General features: G+C 36.4%; 1 protein-coding gene across 2 annotated transcripts in view; it reads left to right on the top strand.

The window, feature by feature from the left end:
* Positions 1-22,087, top strand: part of FLT4 (fms related receptor tyrosine kinase 4) — a 106,843-nt gene that overhangs the window by 67,836 nt on the left and 16,920 nt on the right. For both annotated transcript variants that reach the window (XM_034402626.3, XM_034402618.3), the window contains exons 12-21: positions 5,503-5,611; positions 7,779-8,138; positions 9,927-10,073; positions 11,740-11,871; positions 12,200-12,306; positions 13,057-13,192; positions 13,787-13,891; positions 17,745-17,858; positions 18,806-18,894; positions 21,757-21,913. In XM_034402626.3, the coding sequence (XP_034258517.2) occupies positions 5,503-5,611; positions 7,779-8,138; positions 9,927-10,073; positions 11,740-11,871; positions 12,200-12,306; positions 13,057-13,192; positions 13,787-13,891; positions 17,745-17,858; positions 18,806-18,894; positions 21,757-21,913 (1,456 nt within the window). The remainder of the gene's footprint in view (positions 1-5,502; positions 5,612-7,778; positions 8,139-9,926; positions 10,074-11,739; positions 11,872-12,199; positions 12,307-13,056; positions 13,193-13,786; positions 13,892-17,744; positions 17,859-18,805; positions 18,895-21,756; positions 21,914-22,087) is intronic.

Genomic DNA, 22,087 nt, shown 5'->3' with positions numbered 1-22,087 from the left:
GAAAAAAAGACATTGACTTCCGATTCTCTTTAGCACGGTAGAAGATAATAAAATCACAATCTCAACTTTTTACTTTTATGCAATTATATATACTAGCTATTTCTATAACAACAAACCTATTTAATCAGCAAAACCAAAATCAACATTTTATTTTTCCATCACAAGCACAAAATCCAGAAGTGGTTTTCAAATTAAAATTAGATATATTAATTTCTTTGAATAAAGCAATCAATTTAACCATCTTTACTTTTTTTGCTCATTATGGAAAATAATATATATTCTACTTGCACTTATTAATCTTTATAAACTTTATAAACTATCATCATTTATATAGTTGTGGTGGTGCAGTGGTTAGAATGCAGTATTGCAGGCTAAATCTGTCCACTGCTAGGAGTTCGATCCTGATTGGCTCAAGGTTGACTCAACCTTCCAAGATTGGTAAAATGAAAACCCAGATTATTGGGGGCAATGTGCTAACATTGTAAATTGCTCAGAAAGGGCTGTAAAGCTCTATGGATCAGTATATAAGTCAAAATGCTATTGTTATTGCTATTAGTAAAATTCACTATACTCTTTCAGATTCTTCAACTTTAATGAAAAAAAGCTTTTTTTACATTCATTTTAAAACTCTAAATTTTTCTTTAAGAATATTTATAAAATCAATAAATTTTAATGTATCTTTTTCAACTTCCTCTTAACATAGATACTTTCAAATATACTTCAATAATATTTTGCAAGCTTTGGGAATTACTCAAGCATTATATACTGTACAAAGAAAAAACATTTTTAGACTCACTTTAAAGATATAAAGCTACATTAAAACATTATTTCAATTACATATATCAAACTGGTAAAGATCCATCCTAATTCCAATTAACATTAAATTTGTCACTCCTTCCAGCTTATCCTCATAAAATAAAATATTTTTCTTCTTCAGTTGCCAATTTTCTGTTGCTCTTTCCACACCTCTGTGCATTAATTTTTTTAAAAAGGCATTGAGGATAGATTTTTCTTGTGAAACAGTTCCCAAATCCAGGTCTTTTAAAGTACCACTTCCAAAATATTTTTCTGTGAGGCAACTAAAGAAGATACGTGAGACATGTTACATTTTACCCATCTGAGCACATATCAATGATATGCATGTACCCAGTGGTGGGATTCAGCCAGTTTGCACCACTTCGGGAGAACCGGTTTTAACTTTCTGAGTAGTTTGGTAAACTGGTTGTTGGAAGAAACATTAGGGCAGAGAACCAGTTGTTAAATTATTTGAATCCCACCACTGCATGTACCTCATAGTTGTGGGATAGCCAGCATTTAAAAGTTGTTTCTTTCCACTATGCTGGTAAATATAATAAAGTGCCAGGATCATGCATGCCTTTCTGTGACTAGTTTCCTATTCTAAGTGACAGTGTCAGCTACCAAACTGTGCCCATGATAGTGATGCAGGCAAAAGAACAAACAAATGGCTTCCAGTTTCCTCAAGTCACTTCCTGTTTTCATATGTCCCTCCATGATTACTTCCTGCTCAAGTACTACAGTCAGGAATTCCTCACAAAAAGGTGAGAAATGATGATAGGAAGGAAAGAACCATGTTCTTGTTCTGCTTCGATTTGAATTACGCCAAGTAAAACTCAAATTGATTTATGCCAAGTTTTCCAAAGTTTATCTGAAGAATGAAAGAAGTAGATTTGGAAATACTACTTTGATTAGTCATTTACTACATTTCTCTTCTCAATTTTTATGTGTCCAAAATGATTATCTGGCACATTGTATAATCTACATTTCCATCCTATACCAACAGAACGTGAAAAAAGAAGCAGATGCATAAAGATTTGAAGATATCTTGAAATTCTGATCTATGCATTTGCAATTTAGCAAGACATCAGGATTTTGGAGGCATAACACTATCTAAAAAATATTATATGGCATTGAAAGGAAAGGTTTACACCTAACCTCTAGCAATATCTAGATGTTATCTAGATGTTATCTGATGATCTAAACCCATGATGACAAACCTATGGCACGTGTGCCACAGGTGGCATGCAGAGCCATATCTGTGGGCATGCAAGCGTTACCCTAGCTCAGCTCCAGTGTGCATGCGCACACCGGCCAGCTGATTTTCGGGCTTTCCGGGCCTACTGGAAGTTGGGAAACAATCCATTTACAGCCTCCGAAGTGCCTCCGGGGTGGGGGGAGGCCGTTTTTGCCCTCCCCAGGCTCCAAGAAAGCCTCTGGAGCGTGGGGAGGGTGAAAAACGGGCCTACTGGGCCCACCATGCCATCACATGCCAAAAGCGGGAGGAGCGTGGGGGGTTGCGTGCGCATGCATGGGGAGGTGGGGCGCATTGAATTATGGGTGTGAGCACGCAGACACACGACACCCCCCCGTGCTCCTCTCACTTTTGGCACGCGACAGCAAAAAGATTAGCCATCACTGATCTAAGCTGTTTTCCAACATTTGTGTTAGGTTTTGTGAGGGAAGTTGCTTTGGGGTTCTTAATTTGGTAGGACTTGTTTAATTGTGTTTTTCTCTTTTTTTTACAAAATAGAAAGGAATAAGAGTTTTTAACAATCTGGTCAAAATTAGTTTGCAGTTGTTTTTAAGTTATAACAAGATGACCCATGACTTGTTGGGTCATTCTTTCATAGCTGTTTCCTTACCTAAACAGAATGACCACAGGTGGGGGGGGGGGAACGGTAAGACCAGGATCAACTTTTGACTTCCTGCTAGCTTCTCACTGACTTTACTTGTGGGATGTTGACAAGGTTAGAAATCACAATCACCTGATCACAGCTGACCATGGCAGCACACCAGATATGCAATGGTCACAGGTTTGTGAATGCAATTGGTTTGAAGTTCCTTTAGATTTCAATTCCACAGGAGTAATGGGTCCTTTCTGGATTTTGGAACACATTCTTTAAGTAAGTCCACTTAAGGTACCTTGCTTTAAAAATTGTTTCCCATATGAGGCTCTCTTTTGCCTAATTGAAGGTTACAAACAGACAAACAGAAGAATTTTATCAGTATGTGGATTTTCCAGTCTTATTGTTTTATTTTAACATTATATTCCATTGCTAATATTGTGGTATACAGGAAGATATATTTATTAATGTGATGTAATGAAAGGTATATTTCTTTGGAAGAATGGAAAGAAAGGGAGTAAACTTCTGGCTTATAGATTATCCTTCAAATAATTTTATTACATTGCTTTTATTCTGTTTTCAAATGATGTTAGCTGCCCAGAGTAATGTATTTGTGATGGGCAACCATATAAATTTAACAAATTATTAATAATTAGTGGGCTGTAGCAATAATAATCTCAATGTTTCCCCACCCATTTTTTAAAAATGTTGCAAATTTGTGAGTTTCAAAACTATTTTCTTTTTCTATTATTCAAAAGTAATTCATTTTAATATGTTTTATTACTGATAAAAATGTGATAAATGCAAGAAGTACTAAAATAAAATAATGGGCATCTGCCCCTTTAAGACATTACCATTGTTGAATTAGACAAGGTAACTAAAATAGCAAAATAAATTTTGCTTACACTTACCAATATTTACTGAAGTAAATAAATTTTGATGCATTACAGAATTAGTTAGGAAAGATTTATTGAGAATTTTAAATATTCAGTATTATCTTTTCTGGAAGGATCAAAATATATTAAAATGTCATTCGGACTATACTGAATGAGCATATGAATCAGGCAAATGTTTTGCTTTTTTGTGTTGTTTATGAAAGTGTGTATTTATGTTTAGTTTTTGAAGGACTAATAGGAGGCTGAAAACAGGAAAGCAATTATACATTAAATAAATTTTAATTTCAATAAAATTTTCAATAAAACTATTTTCCTTCAGAAAACAATATTTTCCCCTCAACAGTTGTTCCAAGAAATCTCTCCTCTAGATGCCTTTTGGAACAAAACTTCATTAGGTTTAATAATTTCATGAATTTCCTGACTATTCTCTGGACTTTTTCATATCTGCATGATGCTAGGAAAAAATATGATGTTTCTCACTTAGAGCTATCATTTTGTTGTTGTGGAAATGCTGAACAGGAATTCTGATTCACTAATCGCTATATTCCGGTTGTAGACAGACATAATGAAAAAGAAAGCAAAGCTGAACTTAAAACTTTTCACATTTCTTTAATAATGTGAAGAAGTTAACAACAATATACGGCCATATTTGTAAAACAGTTTTATCTCAGAAGTACAGAATAATCTACAGCTATCCAGGTTATGCATCCATCGTGAGCTTCCATTGTCTTATTAACTAATTACAATTGTTTTTTTATTGAAACTCTGGCTCCTATCTGCGCTAGGGTATTCATACAACTTTTGTATCTAGAAGATATTGTTCAATGTGCCTATCCACCTGAATCTCCAATGGGGATTTATCCGATTTAATATTAATGTAGTTGGCTATGTCAGAATTTACTGTTTGTTGATATGTCCTGGACCATTATATTTATAATTTAAATTAGCATTCTGCCTATTGTATATTATATATTGAATCTGCTCACCACTCTATATACTTCAGAAGTCCAGAACAGACATCACGTATTTTCATCTGTTCTTTCTCCTGCTGTGATGGTGTTTGATCTTTCCTTAAGAAGAAAAGACTGTGATTTTTCGGATGTCTCTCCCTCTTAAATCTTCTTCCATGCTAGTCCCCGTAAATAGGAAAAAGTTTATGAATGGATTTTGCTGTTTCATTGAGGAGGGTATCACAGTGCAACAGCAGCATCACAGCAGCAGCAGATTGTTGGAGAATATTCATACTGAGCAGACGTCCAATGAAACTGAATGCAGAGATAAAAGAAACAGCACATTGTGTGGACAACTGGCAGGGACATTAAATGATTTTTATTATGCAATTTTCCACAGGAAAGAAGAGCTACTGGGATAGTAATCTTCTTTAAAAACGTGTAGGGATGGGTGAAAGTCCTATATCTTTCCAAGTTAAAAACTTGGGAGTTACAGTCTGATCTAGTGGTTTAAGGGATCAAGCTAAAAAGTGGTGAGTTCTAGCCCCCCTTAAGTAATGATAGCCAACTGGGTGACTTAGGGCCAGTCACTCTCTCTCAGCCCAAGTCACTTCACCGAGTTGTTGTGGTGAGGAAAATAGGAAAAGGAAGGAATATTAAGTATGTATGCCCCTTTGAGTTTTTATAAACTCCTGGCCTTCAGGAAGAGCCTTTATACCTGGTTTGCTAGTTAACCTGGGGCCCCAATAGGGGTGCACTAGGCTGAGGGTGGCTGATGAGATAGAGAGATCCGCACCCCATCTTGGTTTTTTAGCCTTTATTAATCTTTCTTAATTTAAATTGTTTTGTTTTATCTTTTTATCATGCTGTAAGCCGCCATAGTCACTACAACAGTGAAATGGGTGGCATATAAATATAATAATAAATAAAATAAAAAATAAAAATGAGGCAGGATTAAAAAAAAACTTTGAAAAAAATCTATATTTGTTCATATTATTTTTCTTTTTTTCCCAGACCATCAGCAACTTAATCATCCAAGAAGCCAATGTTTCTGTCATGTATAAGTGTGTAGCCTCCAACAAAGTAGGCCGTGATGAACGATTGATATACTTTTATGTAACAAGTGAGTATCTTAAAAACAGAATTCACTTAAACAGCCTGTTATATAACATTTAAAGGATTTAAAGAATTTTAAAGACTCCTTAATCTTTTTGAAACCACTGAATGGAAATTGTTTGTCAAAGTATGTTTGGTACTGTGTCTTTGTAATTAAGCAATACAGAGTGTTAAAACATATATTTATTATTTGCTAGTCCAAATCATTATCAGAACCAAAATTTGTTGAATTTTTTATTTTAAAACTTAGACTTTTGAAAATTTTACTTGATAAAAATCTATATATTAGAGTTTGCACAGTTTGAGTTTGTATTTTAAAGTGTTTTATTTGAACGAAAACATCTATGACAAAATATTTAAGACATTATACGCTGAAAGTCATGTGAGGTAGAGAAGCAAATTGAGAGATGTTTTAGAGCAAAGAAAGAAAAGTTTTGCCCTTCTATCAGCACACATACACATCAGTGGTGGGATTCAAGTAATTTAACAACCGGTTCTCTGCCCTAATAATTTCTTCCAACAACCAGTTTGCCAAACTGCTCAGAAAGTTAACAACCGGTTCTCCCGAAGTGGTACGAACTGGCTGAATCCCACCACTGATACACATTCAGATTATCTATTTTAAAAAGCTGGCATATCTTTAAAAACTACCATTCCCAAGTGTTTCTGGTACAGTAGCACCACCTAGTGCCCTGCCTATTGAATAGAATCAACAAACTTTCGGTTTTAGAAGCTGAGCTTTTGAATTTTGCTCACTGAATCTATAGGACTTCAAGAAAACATCTTTGTTTACTAATGGAACAAATGTGAGACCCCATAGACAGCAGTTCGCACAACCATTAAGCTAAGCTAAAATGTGGTTTAATGGTTTCTGTTTCAGAGTGCGATTTAACCATTGTGTTAACAGAGCATTCAATCATGTTAAACCGTAACTGAAATTTGGGCATGGAGTATTACGTGAATATAATCACTGTGTTTTGATAATTAGGATTTGAGATAAGCATGTTATATGAATTTAGCCAATGAAATAGTAGGACTTGATTTTAATCTGAACTATTTATCAGTACTATAATGTCTGTAAATTGATTTCCCTTTAATAACACAGAACTTGACATTATTTCAATGTGAAGATGTAGTTATATAATCATAGTAATTCTTTTATCATTGCCTGGATTAAAGTTGTTTATGGATCATTTATTTCAATTCTGCCTTTCCAACAGATGAGAATATATATAGCTCAGAGTTGAACTGCAGAGTTTTGTGATCTTGGCTGTTTGTTATAAATATCTAATTACCTGACAAAAATCATCAATGCTAATGAGTGTGGAGTTTGTTCCCTAATACCCAGATAAAGTGGGATTAACACCATAAGGTAAAGGTAAAGGTTCCCCTCGCACATATGTGCTAGTCATTCCCGACTCTAGAAGGCGGTGCTCATCTCCATTTCAAAGCCGAAGAGCCAGCGCTGTGCGAAGACGTCTCCATGGTCATGAGGCCAGCATGACTAAACGTCAAAGGCGCACGGAACGCTGTTACTTCCCATCAAAGGTGGTTCCTATTTTTCTACTTTCATTTTTTACGTGCTTACGAACTGCTAAGTTGGCAGAAGCTGGGACAAGTAACAGGACCTCACCCTGTTACGCAGCACTAGGGATTCAAACCGCTGAACTGCCGACTTTTTGATCAACAAGCTCAGTGTCTTAGCCACTGAGCCACCGCATCCCAGTCTAACGCCATACAAACAATTAAATAGAAAACAATATCCTAATAACCAAGGAGAAAATCACACCTCCACCAACACAGGCAGACCAAGCTACTGTATATAAATAAGAAGCAAACCCTACACTTACTAGCATTAATGATATTACCTGCTTGAGTAATGAAATGTCTGCAAGCAAACAACCAAGTTCACAGAGCACCAAGGACTCCACAATTGTGTGTATGTGAGTGTGTACACACAAAGCAAAGCCACAGTGCAACCAGAATATTTGAGGCCCAAATTTCAGAGATATTTGTGTTAAAATAAATGTGTAAAATGCTACAATTGTAAAACACGTTATCCAAAGTAAATAAGGGCAGTAGTATTATATGAGAATTGGAAACAGGCATTTTAGCATTTGTAAAACCACATCTGTTTTAGTGGTTGAATGTTTGTTTTCTTGCTTTCTTGGCAGCCATACCAAATGGATTCGAAATCGAGTCCGAGCCTTCTGAGGAGCCCATTGAGGGACAAGACGTGAGACTAAGTTGCAATGCCGATAACTATACCTATGAAAACCTGCAGTGGTACCGGCTCAATCTCTCAAGATTAAATTATGAAGAGGGCAACCCTCTAGTCCTGGATTGCAAGAATGTCCACCATTATGCAATGAAGCTGCAGGGCGAATTGAATTTCAAACCTAACTCCAATTATGCTGCTTTGACACTCACCATCCCAAGTATCTCTCTAGAAGATGAAGGAGACTATGTATGTGAAGTGCAAAACAGAGAAAACAATGAAAAACACTGCCACAAAAGATATATCTCTGTACATGGTAAGGACCACTGAGAAAGTCAATTTGATAGGGAAAACCTTGTTATGCTGAAAGATGCACAGAAACGTGCATGTTTGGCTAATGCAAAACAAGGGTAACACTGTGAAGAATACTAACTAATTAGATTTATTCTGGATTGAAATGACCAGAAGTTAATCTTTGAGTATAGATCTCTCTCTGTGCGTACTTCTTTATGGAACATAGATGATTCTTGGAGACTTGAGGCAGATGGAATTGGATTTTTTTGATGGAAATAATCCTCATAGCAGTAGATATGCTGAGGAAAAAAGTAATGGCTGACAAATAAAATGTCCAAGTACAAAATATGTCTCCCTCATTATTTCAAAGCAGGTCTGGTGCTTTTGTGAATTGATGTGATCTTAAATGTTCAGAGTTACACCATTTCCCAAAATGCACAGTCATTTGGATTCAGATTATTCTGAGGAGACTTGCTTGGTAATAGACTTATTACATTTCTTATTCAAAACTTATTTCATAAGAAGAAATGCACCCATGTGCTTATGTTTTTATATAGAATTGTGGACAGATACTTATTTTACTTTAACACTAGCACAATGTTAACACATTTACCTGCTTAGCTAAAGCACAATAACTTCATTGATAATGTTAGTGATAAGCCAGAGTTTTTGCTTCATAAAATCATAATTCAAAGTTGGTTAACAATCCTAACTGAAGGAGAAAAACCTGGTGAAAATATACATTTAGAAAATATACATTTAGAAGATGTGAGTCAACAGATATATTAAGAAATCACCAACAGTGAAAGCGGTGCAATATTTGCCATGTTTATAAAGAAAGCTAATGTTATATTATCATTATTGGATGCTACCCATGTGTGAGAGAGAAATATGTAGCATGTATTTCAACATTTGTATTTATAGCATGTGTACATGCTACAGGTTATCTATAGGGCAGTAATTGCAAGGGAAAAAGAAGAAATTGCCATTTTATGTTGCTTTTCTTTAAAGTTGTCTAATAGACATTTAGGCATGCAGTAGGCCTTTTAATTTTCCTCTATCCATTCATGTTGCTCTTATAGCTTACTTTAACTGAACAGGAATGCAGTTTTAGAAACGATATTGTATCATGTTTAATATTTATGCAAGTTGGGTAGATGCGCAATGAAAAAAGAGCAACCATGGATTTCCTGCCTGCAAATTTGAAAAAAAGGACATAAGGGAAAATATTGTAAAACAGGTTCTGTTTTCTTGCCATTTGCATTGGTAACAATTATAATGTTACTAGTAGATTGAAACAAAATAAGCCAGTTGTGCCCAGAAACTACAGTCACCAAAAAAACAATAACAGAAGTGTTTGCAGAGGAAAAATGACATATTGAGATTGAAACAGTGCTGGGGGAATGATGCATGGATAATTAGAGCCAGATATTCCAGTTTTTAGAAAAAAATACTATACAGATTATTAGAAGAATCCAGCCTGCTATGCTGTTCAGGAGGGCTATATTTCCACTGGCTTTCAAAGCAAATTACGATCTTGATCACCTGAAAATTATTTTAATTGGCCTCATTTTATCACATAATATACTAGAAATCGCACAAGAGCAATGTGTTAAATGCAATCTTTCTTATGGATTAAGAGCGAACTTTCCTTTGATTTGCCATGGCCAAGATTCATTTTTTTATTTTCTACTATTTGTAACATGCTGTCTTCAAGGACAGCTGTACAGCTCCCACCGTACAGAGTACCTGTTCTTTAGTCTCACATTTCTTGCATTTCATCTTTGTTCTCTTAATATCATTGCTTCAGCTTTAGAGATGCCCAGGTTGAAACAGAACCTGTCAAACATCCTGGTGAACGTGAGTGATTCTATAGAAATGCGCTGCAAGGTGGACAGTGTGCACATTCCCAACATCAACTGGTATAAAGATGAAAAGCTGGTTGAAGTGGTCTCAGGTATGGCTAGTTAGTTTTATGGGTTTAAAGAATGGAACATTCGTGGATAGAATACTTGCACAGCTATGACTAGAAGCTTGAAAATTTCAAACAATTCAAGATGGGTGGGTGGTGGAAGGAAGGGCAGACAGACACCTGGTGCTACAGTGTATCCTCAAAATAGTTCACATATTAGTGAACTATTTAATTAGTACATAGAATCTGAAAATATAGAAAAAATTATAAATTATTATGAAGAGTTTGTGTATACCTCCAAGCAACAAACAGGCAACTCAGAATTTATTCCTTCTGTTTCTTTGAACCTTCCCTTTCCTACAAACACATTAATGCCCATGCTTGAAATATGGGCAGCAATCCAAATAAACTATTTGCTTTCAGGGTACATGGTCTAAATTAAATTCTTAAGCAAAACAGAAGGTAGATTTGCACCAAGTTTGAAAAAGACCTCCTCTTTTGGATGCAAGATCCAGATTCCATTTATTCTTGCTTTGGCAGTTTTTTCAGCTTGTTTTCCTCTGAGAATTGACTTTCACATTACAAATGTGATTTATTACATGTATATTACTATTATTTTGAAAAAGCATGCTATCTTCTATGTAGATTGTTTCCTGACTACATCCAAATGGATGGATACTAGTGTTTTATAGATATTACTTTAGTATGGGAACATCCAAGTGCTAATTATAAGGATAATACTATTGCTATTAATACTACGGTATTACTACTAATGATAATAAGGTTTTATCTCAGTTACTCATGTTGTGGTTACATCCCAAACAGACAATTGCAGTGTTTCCCAAACCTGGGTAAAAGTGGTTTTTCTTTAGGTATGACATAATGACACAAAAACTTATTATCCAATCACAACAGATTGGATATTTAAATTGACTTAAAAGATTTTACTTACATTGGGTAAAAAGAATTTTCTGTTTAGCAGTTTTGGATAATGAAGGAAAACACTGGACTATTTTAATGCACTTTCCATGGGGCTTCCGTTGAAGAATATCTGGAGCCTTAAAGCTTCAATTGGTGCAAAATGTGATATTGCAGGCAGTTATGTGTGGTTCCATCTTGCATATGTTACACCTCTGCTCCAGAGATGCATTGGTTGCCAATCTGCTTAAGGTTCAGTTCAAGGAGCTGGTTTTGATCTTTAAAGACCTGAATGGCATGGGACCAAGTCATATCAGGGACCCCCCTCTCCTAGATACATTTACCCATCCCATCAGATTTAGCTGGAGGGACACCTGACAGGACATAGGAGGCAAACAGCTGCCCTGTGGAACTTTATCCCCCCCCCCGCCCCAAGTGAGATTGGCCTCAACTCTACTGATTTTTCATAAATTAACCTTAATTTGGTCTTAGGGAGTCCATGAAATGTCTATGTTGCATGTAGAACCTTGAAGATACCCTCCCGTGGTTTTACTTATACTTATGTTTCAATTGTTCAGTTTTTATTGTATGCCACTCAAACTCGTATTCATGAGATTGGCAGCTATATAAGCTTGATAAAGAAAGAAAGAAAGAAAGAATGGTCCAATGATGGGCACTGGTGCTTAGAATCAGCTGCTTGAAATAGTATATAAATTTAGGAATGAAGATAAAAAAGGACTGGTGTTGGTTTATTATTCATAACTGAATACCTTTCTTTTCCTCCGTGTTTCAGGGATTGACTTGGCAGATTTCAATCAGAGGCTCAGTATCCAAAGGGTGAGAGAAGAAGATGCTGGTCTTTATCTATGCAGTGTCTGCAATGCCAAAGGTTGTGTGAATTCCTCTGCCAGTGTTTCGGTAGAAGGTACTATTACTAATTTCAGTCCTCTGATTTTATAGAGAGATTGGTGTATTTGGAAATAAAGCAGCAGCAGAAGAAAGCTAAACAATTTGGAAGGAAGGAAGGCCTTTTGCCATACTGGGGCAGTAAAACAAATTTTATTCTCCATCTTTTATATCCTAAAAAGTTATTCCTAACTAGCCCAATCAAAAGAAAATATAGAAAATTCCCAACAATTCCTCTTTGGCTCTTTCTGTGTGTTGGCTTTCTCTATGAATATCCTTGATTTGTTAATATGCCTATTTATAACTGTTCTTCTATTTCTTTTGTTCATGATCTTCCTCACCTATAGGCTCAGATGACAGGACCAATGTGGAAATCGTAATCTTAATCGGAACTGGGGTTATTGCCATCTTCTTCTGGATTCTCTTGATCCTCATCTTCTGTAATATCAAGAGAGTAAGGCTTCTTTTCCATCCTTCATCTAACAAGTTTGATTTGGTGTAGTAGCAAACAGAATCATAAACAGCTCCAACCTTCAAATCAGACGAATATTTTACTAGTAAAAATATTTTACTAATATTTAAATTTTTATTTATTTTATTTATTTTATTAAATTTCTATACCGCTCTTCTCCCGAAGGACTCAGGGCGGTGAACAGCCACGAGATAAAACACATAAATACAAAAATTTAAAATGAATTAAAAACGAATTAAATTAAATAATGGGGAATGAAAGCAGATACATCTGAAAGGCATCTTGTTGGGGAAGATAACATAGGATAGCCATTTCTGTAGTCCCATTCCAGTACTGTCATGCTTTTATTCTCCTTCAGGCAAAAATTATCTGCTTTTTATCAGGAGAAAAAATGGCTGGCAGCCATGATTGAATAATGTTGGCCTTGCTGTGGAAAAGAACCAAATAGAACCCCCTTCTCTGTCATTTGCCCATGCTGTTTGTTTGTTTGTTTGTTTGTTTGTTTTGTAAATAAAGTGTAGCACACTTAATAGGGAAATAAAGTTTCTCACAATGAATCAGTTTCTAGCAGATGTTATATAGAGTGACTGGATGTCAGAACCATTTTTCTTTTTGCTAAGACAAGCAGAGCCAGTGTCAAGGATCAGGATTTGAAGAAAACTAAACAATGTCACATGCCCTTTGCAAAATGACCACAATCTAGTCTTTCACAATCTTTCTCTTGTGTTGCAGCCTGCTCATGCTGATATCAAGACAGGCTACCTTTCCATTATCATGAATCCAAATGAAGTTCCTTTGGAAGAACAGTGTGAATACCTGACCTATGATTCCAACAAATGGGAATTTCCTCGGGAGAGACTTCGATTAGGTACACAAAAACATTGGGTTTGCTGATGAGAGAGGAATAGTTGTAAACACTTTCTAGCAATCATGGGGATTCCGACTGCTGATAAGGGTATGTACCGCAAGTTGAGTTGTACTGTAACAGCAACTCATAGGATCTACAGTTTTTGTTGCCTCAATCCAACATCCACTGTGTTCTGGATTGCAGTATGAATACAGCCAGGGTGGATCTACTCAAAGGTATATGGAGAGTGGATACAGCAGTTATTGAAGTGCCATCTTTTCCAGTCTAATGCCCTCACTTTTCTGGTATTTTCTTTTCAAAAGCAAGACATGACATCCCGCTTCAGCTAGCAATTTCCTTCCTTTGCTTTGTTGACCCTGCCTCTTTCTCACTTCCTCTCCTTACCCTTACTGTGAAAAGGCAGCACCACCTGTAGATGGTGAAAATGCCATTATTTCCTCTTCCTTTTCATACCTTTATTTCTTTGTTGTCTCGGTTTCCTGTTTTGTTTGAGTCTCATTCAAGTCATTGTGAATAGTTATATAAATTCCTCCAATTGCACTCTGAGATTTTTTTTAAAGCCTGCTTTGCATTCTCCTTTTACTTTTTTTTCAGGTAAAGTCCTGGGCCATGGGGCTTTTGGGAAAGTAATGGAAGCCTCTGCATTTGGAATTAACAAAAGCAACAGCTGTGAAACCGTGGCAGTTAAAATGCTGAAAGGTAGGCAAAATAAATGGATTCTATAAATATGAGAATATTGCTGCTCTATCTGGAAATATCCATCAAGCTACTAATTGTCTCTGGAAGACAATTTTCCCATGATTTTAACAATCATTCATCATTTCTTGAATGTTCAACTGTGCTTTGATCAAGAGAAGTCACAAATCTGATCTTACTGGATTAAAGGTGGCACTTGAACCTGAGCAACTGAAGCAGATATTTGGCTGTCTCCAGTGAGATGAGGATAAAAATCTAGAAATCTAGAAAACAAATAAGAATTTTAGTGGACATTTCATAAAAAACTACCATTCCATAAAAACCAAAACTACCAGAAATAATTGTTGGCAGGTTAAAACTAAAAAGAAGAAACATGAAGGAAAATTGGTTGGAGACAAGAGATTTTAATATTTTAATTAATAGAACAGAATATCTTATTTGTAGCTTAGCTGTTAATACAACTGATTAATGTCTTCAGCCCTAAGTACTGTAATGGAATATTGATAGAATCTTATTTTATAAAAAGGCTTAAGGCACTTGAAAGTACTAACAGCTTTTTCTAATCAACTTAACATTTTAAATTGCAGCTTTTACATCTCTATTTATTTTAATTCTCTGTGGGGATTCTAAAACTAACCTCAATGTGAATTAGGGTAGAGAAAACCAAGGAAAATATTTCAAAGGGCTAAGCATTGAGTAATAGCTATTACAACAGAATCAGGACCTTTTAGTAATTGGAGTTTGGTCTTAAAGCTATTCTCCCTCCACTGTACAGAAATTGTTGCTGTTCCACTGAAATTAGAAAAGTGTTATTGCTACTGTAGATAAAGTCAGCAGAGAGTTACTTTTTTTTTTTTTTAATTTGATTTATATGCCGCCCTTCTCCGGAGACTCAGGGCGGCTTACAATGCATTAAGCAATAGCCTTCATACTTTTTGTATATTTATACAAAGTCAGCTTATTGCCCCCACAAACTGGGTCCTCATTTCACCTACCTTAGAAAGGATGGAAGGCTGAGTCAACCTTGAGCCTTGGAGAGATTCGAACCAGCAGTAAATTGCAGGCAGCTGTGTTAATAATAGGGTGCTTAGACCACTGTACTATCAAGACTTTTCTTCTTGCTGTGGTACTTCTAATTTTTCTGGGAGTTTTGAGAGCTTCTTTGTGAAAAAATCATCATGTTTGCCTGCATTACTGCTATTATTATTATTACAAAATTTACTAATACAAATTGGTAATACTAACTACTAATCATCATAGAGTTGAAAGAGGTCATGTAAAGAATCAAGTCCAAAATCTGCACTAAAGTAACACTACCTAGTCCCTGCGTGAAAGAGCTAGGAGCTGAATATTATATATTAAATTAGAGATGATCATAAAATGCTGATGCATCTTCCATGATCAAAGATTGTATCTTTCAATCGTTGAAAATAAATAAGATGTATGTCAGGGTTCCAATTAACACCCCCAATGAAAGAAAACTCCAAGGCTTGAGTTTTCTCAAAGTTACATTTTATTAGAAATGTCACATGGGCACATCTGGGAAAACCCGAATCTGAAAGCTTCCAGGTTTTCCCCACCCAAAGGAAAGTTCATGACCCTACCCAACACCCACATGTCCATCACATGGTCCAATCCAAACACCGAGCCAACTGGAGATGCTTCCTGTTCCACCCTCCAGGTGCAGGGCAAGATGTCCTTGACTTTCTGAGAAAGAAATGTTATTATGACTGTATATCACCCATGCTCCATACAATCCCTCCTCCCAATTTCCCACAGTAGTAAATGTGGCAGGCCTGAAGATGCAACGAAAAAGATGGCTTCCAGGCCTGACAATGTATTGCAATTCAGTATTTGTAGTATCAGTATCTGCTTCAGTAGGACACTAAGGTCTTGCTCAAGTTCAAGTGCCACCTTTTGTACAGCGACTGTTGGAAAAAATACCAGAGTACTGTTTACCAGCATTGCTAGTTTATGATCCAGGAAGACGTTTTCATTCCATCTGCTTCAGTGTGTATCAGAAGATTTTTTTTTTAATTATTATTTTAATGTCCTGGGGTTTATAGTTAGAATTCCAAGCTGTGGGGAAATTTAGGCTCTACTTTGAGCTTCTGTTCTGTTAAAATACCACTTGTATACAATTTTTTTAAAAAATAAGAAATTAAATCAAACTTTTACAGGTGTTTATGTGTTAGTTTATATAATTTTTATTTATAATTGATCACTGATATCACAGACATAATAAATGCTTGTTTTGATTAGTTTTGCTTTGATTTGAAATTAGAGCTAAAATGATGGCAAATGGCTACTGAGTCACAGAGATCTGAGGTGAAATTTGATGTCTTTATAAATAGTATTGATATGGAACTAGATTTTGAAGTAATCATTTCAATTTATTTATCCATCCATCCATTTACAGCTGCCCCGTATTGAGTTGTCATAATATATTTATCATGGTCTTAAGCTGAAGCAATATGCTTCTGAATTTTATTATTATATATATAGAAAACAACTCAGTTTTAAAACACAGCATTAAACCTCAATCAACCTCAGAATAATAGTGATCAATCTTTCCATTACATTAATATACATTCAGTTCATAAGCAGCAAGTGACTGTATATCATCAATCCAAGGTTATAAATCCAAGGATGACACATTCCTTCCCTTATAAAAGAGTAAAATTATACGTTGCTTCATATAATAATAGATTGTAAAGTATTGGCTTATAATTCAGAATCACATTCACAACCTTAAACTGTACTGGTCCTACCCAAACCACAATTAACAAACTTAAAAGCAAAAAATCAAAATGAGACAATAGTGGATCAAGTCCATATTGTATGCATTTGGTACTTAATTTAAAAGTAAGTAAATTTACAGTAAATCTTTTCTTAAAAAATATTTTATAGCCCAGGGACAAATATGTTTTACACTGAGAATATCATGAATTTGCATGCTTAATTAATTTTTATGGAAGTTTGTAAATGTTCCTATTTTTTCCTATAAATTTGAAACACAGATATGCACATCAGTCTCAGTGTAGTAATGCTCCCATTCAGGTCTAAGGAACTGATCATTAGAGTAGTATTATGTAATGGGAATATAAATATTTTTTCCTGTGAATAGTCATTGATGCATGAGAAAAATCCATTTAGGAGGATTAGCAAAGATGGCGGCTAGATTCAGAATCAGAAGTGGGTGAAGCTATGGTATCTCTGTAACTTTCCAACAATCAAATTAATTGGGCCAAAAAGCTGCACTGCATAAGCACTTTGGCTCTGAGATGATGTTAGAAAAAAAAAGTTACTTGATGGTAGTCACTATAGGTTGTCCATCTGTACTTATGAAAAGCAATCAAAATAGATTTTAAGTCAGTAATTTTATTAGTTAGATTAGATCTTGTCCTCACTGTACGCTACTTATATTTCCCCACCATACATTTCTATTGACTTGTGCTGCAGTAAATAACTACCAGATCTCAGTGCTATAGTGGATTTCCAGAGCTCTTTTCTCTATTTTCAGAAGCAAATCCCAACTCATAAAGCGGGGCTTAGTCCCAAGTACGTGCATTTACAGTTCTGATGTAAGAATAAAGTATTTGTAAGAAAAAAGGCTTTGTTATGCTGGCACAATAATATCCATAGAAATAAATGGCCTTATTCAACAGGTTGCATGTAGTTGCAAAGACCTGCTTTAAAAACAGGATGCATGAAGAGAGGGTTCTTTTGTTTACAATGAATTGTTCTCCCTATGTAATGTAGATGTTTTTTATCCTTCCATCTGAAACTTAAATATAAATTTGAATGATTGAAAGACTAATACTGATACAAATAACTGAAGCTAGACTTGTTTCAGAGGGAGCTACTGCAAGTGAGCACAAGGCTCTCATGTCAGAATTGAAGATCCTCATTCACATAGGAAACCATCTGAACGTGGTAAATCTCCTGGGGGCTTGCACCAAACCTAACGGTAAATATGCTTCATCAGTGCTGAGGGGCAAATGGGAAAAATAAAAGCAATGCTACAAAATTCTTTTGTTTGATTAAGCACAAGTTCTGATGTCAAATATTGCACTTATGCAGATTTGCAGGGGTGTGTGCTCTATTCCAGAGGTCTCCAACCCCTGGGCCACAGTTGACTACAGGGCTGCGGCCTGTTCAAAACTGGGCTGGAAGAAATGGGAAAGCGTGCACGTGTGAAGCTCCACTCACATGAGCAGTGGGCGCTTGTGTCCTGTGAATGGAACTTTGTGGGCAAGCACAAGCGCTCTCCGCTCAAGCGTCCTCTGCTTGCACAAGTGGAGTTTTGCACATGAGCACAAGTGCCTGCTGCTTAGGCGAGTGGAGCTTTGTGTGCATGCGCAAACACCTTCCGCTCATGCGCAAAGCTCCATTTGCATGAGTGGAGAGCGTGCACACGCCACTCGCACAAATGGAGCTGTGCATGCACATGTGCGCCTGCCACTCACATGCGTGCCAGGCAGAGCCAAGCTGCAAAGATTGGGAACCACTGCTCTATTCAACAATAAAACAATTCCTTTAGATATGAAGTTCTACCAGGAGTTGCCATAAGATGGGTGGCTATATAAACATTTTAAATAAATCATTGAAACTGAAACTGCAGAGTTGCTGCTAATTATTATTATTGGTAACATTTAACTCAACCAACTGACCACCCCTCGAAAGACAGTTATAGTTCACAACTTTTTCTATGTTCCAAAGATGTTTTTCCTGAAAGGCAACTGGACCTTCTTGGTTTTTTTTCCTTTGAAACGTTATGCTTCTCATCCAAGAAGTTTCTTCAGGTTTAGAAGTTGAACTGAAGAAACGTCTTGGATGAGAAGCAAAAGTCCAACAACATTGACTATTTCTGTGGAATTCCCTTTCTTCCTTTCTCCATTGGCTTTTCTTTCGCAGGTCCCCTCATGGTAATTGTTGAATTCTGCAAATATGGAAACCTCTCCAATTATTTGCGAACCAAACGGGAAGGATTCAGCCCTTACAGGGTATGTAACTGATGTTTTCTTAGCACTGTTTCTAATCCCTATTTTTGGAGAATGTGATGGTCTTCTGAAGAAAATTTAGCAATGATATTGGAAGTAAGCAAAGTCTGTCACTGTTGCTTGATATTTGAATGGGAAACTACATGAGATGGTAAAATATAATTTGTGACTGAAGACATTGCCCTGTTGGAAAAATAATGATTATGATAATAATGATGTTTCTCCATTGTGAAACCATAACTTTTGCTTCCAAATTGCCTTCCCTAGTTGTGATTTTCATAATCTGGGAATCTGGCAAAGAGAAAATCAGCTGACGGGGCAAAGTAGGAAGGCTTGTGGAAGCAAGAAGAATACACCATTTTTTCCCCATTTATTGCTCCACTGTTTTAAATTTTCCCCTTCCTCAATCAAGTTCAGAAGCAGTCTGTCTTTAAATGTCTGTTGCACGGGAACAACAATGGAAAGGGACTCTTGTCCTCGTATTCAGTTTGTGGGCTGCCAATGTAGAAGTCAGCATTGCAAAAAGGGAGACTGGAATAGATGGACCTTTGTATCTGTCTTCATTTGTTTAGTCTCGTCCAATTTCAGATTTATAGATTAGCACTCTCCATTCTTCCTGATGTTCTACAAATTTGTTTAATGTTCCTTCTTTTATGATATCAATCCTTTGCCACCTCATTTTTTTTTAACCATAACTGATTTAGTTAAGCAATTTGATTGCAGGACATGACTAATATGAGGCATCAACCAACCAACAACATAAAATGAGGTACTCTTAGCTTGGAAAGCTTCCAGTGATATCACTGGTTTGGTGATGCCTAATATCTCCTTGTTTGATACTGTAAGATGTGCACAGTACAGATAGTCCTCAATTTATGATCACAATTGGGTCATAATAAGTCAGGGTGGCCACCACGTGATGGGATTCAATTTTACAACCATTTTATGATGGCTGTAAAGGAAGTCATTGCAGTGGTTAAATAAATCATGTGGTCATTAAGAAAATCCAGCTTAGCCAATATCCTTTTCCATTATTGGCTGCATTAGGTGTAATTGATTTAGATGTGATACAATCCATTTGGTGAAATGCATGTGTATAAATAGTGTAATGGTTGAATAATCAATGTACCGGAGATCCTCAGCTGATTTTCTTGATAGGACTTCGCCAAGTGATCGCCTACTGCATTCCTTTCTCCTAAACGAAATCTGTCAACGATTTCTGTTTTTTCTCAGATTTGGAGGTTGAAATTTCCATAATGTAATTCTACATACTATGTATCTTTTTTAGCATTTCTGTAATCTTTTCGAATGTTAGCATACAATTGTTCTATTTCTTCTTTGGATGCATCTGTAGGTGCATTTATTTGGAAAATGGTGACATTCAGAAGCTTTGCTCTGATTCAAATCACCACTATACTGTAATTTACTATTTGGAAGCTTTCAACTTATTTGATGATTTTCTTGCTTGTTATCAGTGCTCCTCCATTCCTTCTGATGTTGTCATTTCTGGAATAGGACACCGTCAACTCATCTAGCTGAATATCGCTGTTTCCAGTCCAGTTGATGGCAAGAATGCCTATTTTGATCCTAGCCATTTCTTTCTTGATGATATCCAGCTTCCCGTGGTTCATACTTCTTAAACTCCAATTCCAATCATACAGCCTTGTTCATTTTGTTCCAGCACAGATGGTGCCTTTCATCGTAGGCTTCATTAGCATTCAGGCTCTTCAAGGGGATTTCTGCTGCTGTCTTATTATCGCCTAGACTACTTGTAACACATTGGTCTTCCCAGTAGCACATTTGATACTTTCTTCCCTGGAACTCCAACCTTTGGTATCATAGTCAAACTTTTCTCTGAATTTTTCCCCACAAAACTTCATCTGTCTGTCTGTCTGTCAAATTTATATGATTTCACTGTCAAGCAACTCTGGGTGGCTTACAACATTATGAAAACATAATATAAAACAGTAAGACCTGTAAAGACATTAAAAGATACAATATTAAGAAACATTAAAATTAATCAAAAGTTAGATAAAAGAGACCAATATGCAAATAGGCCGTGGGAGGAATCTTCCTATTTTACTAGCCACCTTCAGAATAAGAGACCCCATTGGCATCCCCAAGCCAGTTGCCAGATGAGGTTTTCAGGGTCTTTCGGAAGGCCAAGAGGGTGGAGGCAGATCTCACTTTGAGAGGTACAATATTCCAAATGGTGAGAGTTACAGCAGAAAACGTTTTTCTTCTGGACCCTGCCAGCGAAATTATTTGCCAATGGAGTCCGCAGTATACCCCTTCTTGATAATAATATAATTGGAATAGGCCACTAGGTCTTTCTCCAGCCCTTCCCATTTGTCTGGGCTTAGGAATGGCATTTAGAAGTTCTATAAGATACAAATAGGGATTTCTTATTTTCACCACCCACCTTATAAGCTGTTTGGCTCATCTGTGTTGTGACTTGCATGTCTGCTATTCCCATGTTTACTCTGTCTTTCTATCTGCTCAGTAAAGTTTAGTGTGTTTGGACTGTTTGATCTAATATGAGAAGAAATATCCCTATTGATTGAATCACTGTATAATTTGCCTCCTAATAAGTATGAGCCATGGTGGCTCAGTGGATAGAACGCAGTACTGCAGGCTACTTCTGCCTGCTGACTGCCTGCAGTTTGGCAGTTCAGTTGTCATTGGCTCAGGGTTGCCTCAGCCTTCCATCGTTCCGAGATCGGTAAAATGAGGACCCAGTTTGTTGGGGGGGCAATATGCTGACTCTGTAAACCACTTAGATGGAGCTATAAAGCACTGTGAAGCAGTATCTAAATCTAAGTCCTATTGCTATTGCTAACTTTTGTCTTCCGGTTGTCTTCCCAGGAAAAATCCCCAAGGCTGCGCATCCAAGTTCGTTCCATTGTGGAAGCAGTTCGAGCAGACAAAAGAAGCCGGTCGTGCACCCATGACAGTGCAATTTTGAATAGACTTCTAATGAACAAGAGTCAGACAGCATCATCACCACATTTCATACAAGAAGGTAAAAAATTTTGTCTGACTGTTTTTCCTTCAGAGGACTATAATTCATTTCCAGGACTTCTTAAATCATGGTCTTAACAAATCTTGTAAAATAATGGTAACTATGTGGGTTACTTTCGGTACTGCAAAAGTAACCCACATAGTTACCATTATTTTTCATGATTTGGACTGCAAG

This window comes from Pantherophis guttatus, chromosome 2 (assembly GCF_059756535.1).
Source record: "Pantherophis guttatus breed Tessera chromosome 2, ASM5975653v1, whole genome shotgun sequence".
Lineage (NCBI taxonomy): Eukaryota > Metazoa > Chordata > Lepidosauria > Squamata > Colubridae > Pantherophis > Pantherophis guttatus.
The sequence above is the reverse complement of the archived record's forward strand: the minus strand, read 5'-3'. Positions and strand labels throughout refer to the sequence as shown.